The sequence below is a fragment of the Megalops cyprinoides genome, chromosome 11 (genome assembly GCF_013368585.1).
Source record: "Megalops cyprinoides isolate fMegCyp1 chromosome 11, fMegCyp1.pri, whole genome shotgun sequence".
Classification (NCBI taxonomy): domain Eukaryota; kingdom Metazoa; phylum Chordata; class Actinopteri; order Elopiformes; family Megalopidae; genus Megalops; species Megalops cyprinoides.
This window is the reverse complement of record NC_050593.1, coordinates 11,621,575-11,630,102: the sequence shown is the minus strand read 5'-3', so window position 1 is coordinate 11,630,102 and position 8,528 is coordinate 11,621,575. Positions and strand designations below refer to the sequence as shown.

General features: G+C 43.0%; 1 protein-coding gene across 1 annotated transcript; it reads right to left on the bottom strand.

Moving 5' to 3' along the window:
• Positions 1-4,231: 4,231 nt before the first annotated feature.
• LOC118786322 (motor neuron and pancreas homeobox protein 1-like) lies at positions 4,232-8,033 on the bottom strand. The gene is made up of 3 exons (XM_036541466.1): positions 7,589-8,033; positions 4,909-5,069; positions 4,232-4,594 (listed from the first exon to the last, which is right to left on the bottom strand). Exons 1-3 carry the CDS (start codon positions 8,031-8,033, stop codon positions 4,232-4,234), a joined length of 969 nt encoding a protein of 322 aa, XP_036397359.1.
• Between the last annotated feature and the right edge of the window lie 495 nt (positions 8,034-8,528).

Here is an 8,528-nt window from a genome sequence, read left to right as displayed (position 1 = left end):
ATCTAAACTGCACTGGCACTGCAATTACCATCCAGTTCACTGATTCCCACTGTCACACAGTAGCTAGCGTTCTTCAGCCCTCTGCTGTCACATAGACATTTAGGAGTCTCAGCGGTGGACACAGACTAGTACATTCTCAGTACCAGACACAATCATAACCCCACAACTTTGTCCCAGGTTTTTCTATGTGGGTGGCTTGATTTTTCAACTGACTTCCTGAATTCCATCCCTGTTTAAAACCTTAGTTTTGAAATGTGGTCTCTGAATGTAAAAACAATGCTGCCATTTTCGCCTTCATACATGTAGGCCTAATTCCTTCATTAATTCAAGGCCTACCATCGGTCTCTTCCAGTGATATTAATCCCCCCACCCCCATAGCACATCTCCTCCTGCTTCTTCCCTTGACTCCCTCTCTGCCCAGCAATGAAAACCAAGACCTCCATCAGCTTTCATGAGGCAGCGCAGCTTCGAATCCGCTAGTTAAAAATACATTTAATCACTATATAAACATGTTGCCGGCACTGTGGAGGAGTTATGTCGCGTCTCCACTGTTCTCATATTTAATCGCCGCCCTTACATTGCCTCCCAGTAAAGTTCCCATTTTGGTCACGCTGATCATTTAGTTTTTCGCAAATTAAATGGGCTCGGTGACATCACCATCAGGGGCTGATTATTTTATTTCCCATTCATTAACTTAATTATTTGCCCATCAGTAAACCTGCCTTAATAATTCATATTTGAAAGCCCGCGCGGCCATAAATAAGGAGCGGCCGCTTGTTTACTACGCGCCTGCGGATTCGCCGCTCTCTCACATTTTAATCAGCGCCATTGTCAGCGGGAGGTTAAAAGGAAGACAAAAGAGAACGGCGCAGAAACAAAAGGCAAAGAGGAACTTGAAAACTTTTTTTTTTCCCCTGAGAAGCAGCTCAAATTTGCCATGCTTCTATGCGGAGATTTTTTGTTGCTGTCAGAATTAGACGTTGGACGTTTCTGAAAGATAGCTGCCCTCTCCATCCACCGTTACAAAGTATGTCTTATGTATGACAGCGCGATAGATGTAAATGTTGGTGCGATGTAAGTGTAGTACGTTAACGCCCTTTGCATTTTAAGTGATTCTCATCGCTGCATTAATGCTAAAGAAGAGACCAATGTATGTAGCCAATATATATATATATATATTTTTTACATAGGAGCACATTTTTACATTTTGCATAGGAGCAGATCAGTGACTTAACTAACTGACATCACTAACAGCAATACCTACCTGCCACACCACTCTTTTGACTTCAGAAAAGCAAAGTATCAGCTGGTCCAGCTGCACTCACACCTGGCTGGACGACCTTCAAGGTTATGGGGCGAAGTGAGCGTTAGTGAGCCACTAGGGGGCACACTTTCCTCTTAACCTAGCGGGGCCAACCGGCCATATGCACAGTTAATGCCTGAGCAAGCCAGGCCTGACAAGGTTACTCTTGACCTAATAAAGCCAATGTCCCTGTGCAGTTATGGGGACACTGTGCACTCTGGGATATTAACCCAGGCCCCTGACTCACTGATCTCTTATTGCAACAAAGTGTGGGTACTGACAAAGAGCCGGGTTTCCTCCAGCATGGCTACCCAATCAATGCTTAGTGTCACATAAGCGGACCTATAGGGCTGTTCTTTTGTTTTGACTAAATAAAGCCAATGTCCACGTGCTGCAATGGGATCACAGTTCTATTCATTACTGACCCTGATGCACTGATTGCATAGCAAATAAGGAGATGAGTTCCCCGCAGCAGTCAGAGCCACATCTTTTGCCACAAGGAACTGAGGTTGAACCCATTTCTCCCCAACAGCCCCTACCTCATTAACTCCTAAACTATTGTACCCCATCCCCAGAATCATGATTACAGAAGAGCGTAGGGTTATCACATCATCAACCCAGAGCAAGAAAGGGATAGCAAAATGAGAGAAAACTAATTACAGATAAGAAACGGTGTCTTATTCAAATGAAGTGCATGTCTCGTTTGGAGTCTTTCATTTGTGAAGTAAAAGATGTGTAATGTTGCAGCTTTAGAAACTCTCTTCTATTTCGGAGGCTTTTGTTGTGATATCTTGTTTGTCTCCATGTTTCTTCACCAGGGACCCATTTTAACCTTTTTAGGAAACGTGGTGAACTATTTTTTCCTAATTAGGACAATTTGTGGATTTCTATTCTGAAGTAAGAGCACAGTGACTCAAAGAGAACCACTGTCATCCTCAGCTCACACAAGCCATTTCAGTGTGAAATACAAATAAAAAGTGTTGCCTCTGAGTTTTCATTCATTTCAGTTACACAAAGCAGCTGTCTGTACCCAGCAATTAGGAGAACAGTCAGTACGTGGACACATTTTTATTCATTTTGTACGAGGTTCCAAAATTAGGTTCATTGGTCCATTTTTATTTTGTTTTTTTTCCAACACCAACACAGACCAGTTACAGATAAATACAAATGTTTTCATTTTCTTTCTTTCGTTCTTTCTTTCAATGCAAATAAATTAGATACAATTTAAAATGGTTAAATAACATCAATATAATACAACTATAACAAAAAGAGTACAATGTGGCAGAATTGCACCAAATAGAATGGAAAGTTAATGAGATCTCCCAGTGGTTTGAAGCTGTAGTTCCACTGATGTCCATGCTGGAAATGAGGAACTGAAATCTTGGGCTTCAGGCTATGGCCACCAGTTCTGTCCTACTCCGCTGTCAATCAGGATGGTGGGTGGAGTCAGCTTAGGGAGGAGTCAGAATCCCTATTGAAGGGGTCTGGCCAACTTATATATCCACCTTAAAACAAGCAACTCAGTTTCAATACTGTCAGGTAAACACAGACCTGGGATCAGTACATATCACATATGTGTATACATAAGAATATGAAAAATGGAAAAAAAGCCCCTTTTTGGCATGCGTTCATAAAATTTACACTGACAAAATTCATGGCAAACAATACACATCTGCTGTGAGTTTGCAGGTTTCTATCTAGCTCTGGTGTATGCTATTTTTATGTTTCTTAGAGAAAAATGTTACAAAAACAGAGCCTGATGTTATGTATCCACACAGTTGTTCTATTTCCAAAGACAAATGTGTGTGTGTGTGTGTGTGTGTGTCTGTCTGTCTATCTGTGTGCACACACCCCTCTATCTGCTGTGTGTACAGTTCATAAACTGTATAACCTAGAAAATCTGCAGGTGTTTGGCTCAAGTGAGTGTCTATTCAAGTTAAGATATTTGGCACAGGTCTGTGCATGGTTTAAGTAAGACATCTGGCACAGGTGAGTGTCTTCTGCACTGAACATACTAGGTATCAGTGACTTTTTATGCCCACTGTGAGCATATGGAAACACAGTTGTTGCCTCACATGAGCAGACTTGTAACAATATTTGGCATTCATCTGAAGATGGCATAACTAAAAGACATTAGGGTCCGGCTTTGTAGATTTGTCCTGATTTAATTATGGCGATAAATATGATTTCAATCGCTGAAATTTAAAAAGTGTAATGGTAAAAGTAACAGTTGCTTAAATTTAATGTTCCAAGTGATCTGAGGGCAAACCACAAAGCCAGAGGGCTGAGTCATAGTCCCACTTCCTCTTTTTGGTAGATGCAAGGCAGGAAAAAAAGGTTTAAAAAGCAATAGATCAAGCAAATTGCTGAATTCCTCCCAAATGAACACTGGACAAAAAACTGCACATCAGCACAAACAACAAATCTGCTTTGACCCTAAAGGATCTTTGCCAAAACATTGTTCTCACAGTCTCACGGGTGCAATTGAACAGTACGTTTGAAGAAAAATGTAGCAATTACAGTCTACATAAGTGCATATTTACATATGGAATAGCCACACTGGACTGGACCGGACCTCAGATGAGTCTTGAACCAATACTGAAACTGAACAGCACTCACATGTGTATTTTACAGTGGACATACATTTAATATTTTTGGAGTTAATCATTACCTGCAAGAGTCTATTGGGATCAGAGCTGATGTGCATTGGAGCAAAGATGGCGGTTCTCAATCTTAGTCCTCAGCCCCTCGTAGCTTCCCACATCAGAGGAGAGCCACATATCTTGTGTGTGAGAGTCTCTTGCAGGTTCCAGCTGCTAGTGGTGCTACATAAACAGCAACAACCCGTCACACAAAAGCCGTGACACTTCATCTGAAACTCTGCCCATTAAGATGTGGAAGCGCCACCCCGGGATTGGCTGGGACACCTCACAACCCCGCCCCAATCTTCCGGTCCCCGCCCACCTCCTCGAGATCATCCTCGGAGTAGGGGCTGTGGGGGCTGTAGCCGAGCTCGGCCGTGTGCTGCAGGAAGTCTGAGGGGCGCGGAAGCCCGACGCCGCCCCCCATGGAGACGCCGAACTCTCGGTGCACGTCCTCTTCCTCCTCCTCCTCCTCCCCCTCCTCTTCCTCCAGGTCGTCCTCGTCGGCCACGCCCGGCCTCCGCCCGTTCCCTGGCTTGTCAGCCGGCTTGCCGCTGCGCTGGCGCTCGGCCTCCCCCTGCGCCGCCTGCTCCTTCGCCTTGCGGCTGCGCTTCCACTTCATGCGCCTGTTCTGGAACCAGATCTTCACCTGCGCGTGCAGCCAACAACACACAAGAGTCAGCACCACAGGTGTTCCTGGATCAGTGTTACCAGAGGTCCCTCCACACACTCATGTCAATCACACATGTAGTCCAACACAGAAAGATACTACTCAAAACTGCTGTTTTGAAAAGTAAATGTGTTCTTTTCTGAGGTAACTTAACAACAATTTTCTTTCATTACAGACAAACAGCTTTACATGAAGTAGTGCATGGGATGGTTGTTACGGAATGTTAACACAAAACTTCTTTACAAACTCCTACTACCTGAGACCCACTCCCCATACCCCCATCACCTTCTCACCTGCGTTTCAGTAAGCATCAGTGAGGTGGCCACCTCGAAACGTTTTGGCCTGGAGAGGTACTTGTTCAGTTTGAACTGGTTCTCCAGCTCCAGCAGCTGCTGACTGGTGAAGGCTGTGCGGGGCCTTCGACACTTCCCCATCAGACCCGACTGGGGGGCGGCTGGGGGAAAAACGGAGAGAGGGGTTAGAATGAGGCGAGAGGCAGTGATGACAACAGGATCAAATGGCATTCAGGAGGGTCTTCAAAGGTCAGGGGGAAAATATGATTCTTGGCTATCCAAGGGGGGAGACGCAGCAACTCAAACTTGTCAAGTGGACTCCATGGAAACATCAACTGCCTACATATCACTGCCGCCAACTGGCCTGGCATCACTTGTTTGAGCCTTGAAATTGCTTATGCTTTGTTGGTTACATGAGATTTGGGTTATTGGCTTTGTTTTATTCATCAGCACTCCAGTATTGTTATAGATGGAAGACAAAAAACTGTAGCGACCGAAATAACTGTGTTTCTTTCATTTTTTTTTTCTAGCGCTTACCCTCTGTAAGAGCAAAAGCCCACAATGGCCCGCCGTCATTAACGATAACAGCTTTATTTCGGTTTATTGTTGACAAGGGGACTGGGAGATATCACAGTGGCGGGGCCATAAAACGGCCAGAGAGCGCCATTAACTTAATGAAAATTCAATGAACGCTTTTGGAACTTTATTGATGAACTACAGAATGTTTAGGTGTTTGTTTATTGTTTCCTCTTACACCGCGGCCATTTTAATTGAGCTGACGTTTATAGAGAAATAAATGGACGAAAAATAAAAAGATAAGATTACAGCGGGCCGTAAATCCGGGCCAAACGACTCCCAAAGATTAGTTATAAAGCCAGCCGCTTAAACCACAATCTCAGTTCAATTCATTCTCGTTTTTATTCTCCGCCTGGTGAACTCCAATCGTGAATCCACGAATCCATAATTTCGGTTAGATCGTAATTTATTATTTAGTATCCCAAAATGAATTCGCCCCATTCTGTCAAGTGTCATTAAACTAGTTCTCACGGAAACTGTTCTTCAGATCGCTTATTTTGGACAAAATGCAGATAAATTATTATTTACTTGTTGTAGAGTATGACAATAATATGCCAGTAATAATAATATATAAATACAAAACAATAGTGTATAATAATAATAATAATAATAATAATAATAATAATAATAATAATAATAATAATAATACGTTTCGTCCTGTTGCTTTTTTTATTTGAGCCTTGAAACAATCCAACGAAATTATAACTTTGCCCCATATAGCATAAATAGATACCGTGAACTTTTCATGAGAACCACAATAAATATGAGAATAACGATAATAAACGAATGAAATCGTAATGTACTGTTGGTGGTAATGATTTCTTTTTTAACATTAAAATGAATAATCAAACCGAATAGCCTAAATAAGACACTATGTATTTTTACTAAAACGCGTCAGTCAACCCATTATTCTTCTTGTCATTCAGTTAAATCTAATAATAACATTTATGATTAGTATTAGTATTAGTATTCGTATTAGTATTTTCGGGAATGCATGCCTTAATTACTATAATGGTGGCGGGCCGTGGCCCCCGAAACCCTTCACAGAGACGCTCTACAAAGGAAACCGCCACATTCTGAAATGTTTTTAATTGCTCTCTGTGAACCTCTCCCACCACTGACTTTACAGGACTTCAGTTTAATAAGTGAACAAATTGGGGTTATAAACGCCGTATTTACCTAGTGACAAATTAACCTACATAAGCGTTCATAAACTCTGTGTGTGTGTGTGTGTTTGCGCGCCCTGAGTCACCTTTGGACAGACAATTAGGAACAAATGTCTTTTTAGCACCTAAAAGCGTTTCGTTCAATTCTTTAGCAGAGCTTGTAAAATCATGACGTATTTGTCTTCTTTCAAAGAAGTCGTGTGCCTCTTTCTTTCAGAGGCACACGACCATAGAGTAAAAACAAAACATTTCGTAATTTATCTGAGTGAACGCTGAGATAGAAAGTGGCTAAGCAAAGTCGCGAATATGAAAAGCAGCAACAATATTTTTGCAAACTTTTGCAAGAACAGTCTGCATTCATCTCCAAGACTGCATGAAACTATTCCCCACTGCAACTCATCTGCTCGAAGGTCAGAGGTTGGGATGGGATGAGCAATTACTGGGGGGGGAAGCACCAGAGGCTAAGAGACACTAAGGAAACGAAAAAACGCCCATAGTTTTGCAGACCGCTACATCCATGATCATTGGAAAAAAAATGGGCCTGTGTTGCTATTTTAGTGTGTTTTTGGTGTTCAGACGTATCACTGAATTGAGATTATACTAACAAAGGGAACATGTTTAAGATTAAAAATATAATTCAAGATATTTAGATTAGAACGATACGTGAGTTTCAAACGATTATATTTTGACTGTTCATCAGTGCCACCGACACAGCAAATACCCAAATCTCAATTATCCAGGATGCATCGCAATGCATACAGCTATTTGCCACACACATTTATATATGTATGAATGAATCAATATTGTACTATTACAACTAAGTTTACTATTACCACTCATAATAATCATTATCATCAACAACAACAATAGCATCATCACCACCATCATATAGTTATATGCACAGTGTGCAGTACAGATCAGGTTGCAGAGGCACTTACAGCTGTAATCCGGAAGGCGTGGCACCATGATCCCAGCCCGAATCCAGTGCTCCAGGGGGAAGGACCCGGCCATGGCTGCGGCTTTCAGGTGCTCTGGGTACGGCGGGGTCAGCTGCGTGAAGCCGGAGTAGGAGAAGGCTGGGTGCTGGCCTCCCAGGGCGGAGATGGGATACATGGATGCCGGGTACATGCCAGGGATTGTCCCCTGCGGCAGTGAGGCAAGTCCTGGGTGCGGGAGGTTCAGAAGTCCCGGTTTGGGTATGATTCCGGTCTGAAGCTGGATGGCTCCGGTGGTCCCCCGGGGAGAAGGTGTATCTGCACGCCTACAGGACACCGGGCTGCCGGTGGGACTGTCATTGCTCAGTCCCGGAGAGACGTCCCTGTTTCCTCGGTGAGGCTCGTCCGCCAGTAGGGCATCGATTCGAAAGTTCTTGGATTTCTCCATTGCAACGGTCGCCAGGATCGAAACTACTTACAGAAACGCACCCTGAACTGTGATAAGTTCACTCTAGCAAATGGCCTCACTTTCTGACTTTGGTTCCTTGTAAAACGAGCCTATGTCAATCGAAACGGTCATCAAACACTCTTGTAACCTATTCTAGTGTGCATCAGCAGAGGAACGGGAATATAGCTCTTACACACAAAACGAATCGCTGTGTAAACACATTTACAAATTATCAAATTAGCATGCTCACGCAGCGCAGCGTATTCGCATTTCAGGTCAACCTCAGAGAGCTGTCAGATACCGACAATGTCACATACATGGTGCAGTAATCTCCATACCAGCGAGGCAATAACTTTTCTTTCGTGCACCTTCGTCCCATAAAGCTGTTTCAATTAATGCTCCGAATAAATTCACAAATAACTTTTTGAAATGCGCACACTACTGAAATCGTTCTTCGCAATTTCAAACAACAATAATTACAAAAAGAAAATATTT

Excerpts from the sequence above, each read along its gene's own strand:
- LOC118786322 (XM_036541466.1), bottom strand. The coding sequence starts at position 8,033 with ATGGAGAAATCCAAGAACTTTCGAATCGATGCCCTACTGGCGGACGAG. Across the intron at positions 5,070-7,588 it reads ACGCCTTCCGGATTACAGCT|CCGCCCCCCAGTCGGGTCTG; the intron begins GTAAGTGCCTCT and ends TTTTTCCCCCAG. Across the intron at positions 4,595-4,908 it reads TGATGCTTACTGAAACGCAG|GTGAAGATCTGGTTCCAGAA; the intron begins GTGAGAAGGTGA and ends CTGCACGCGCAG.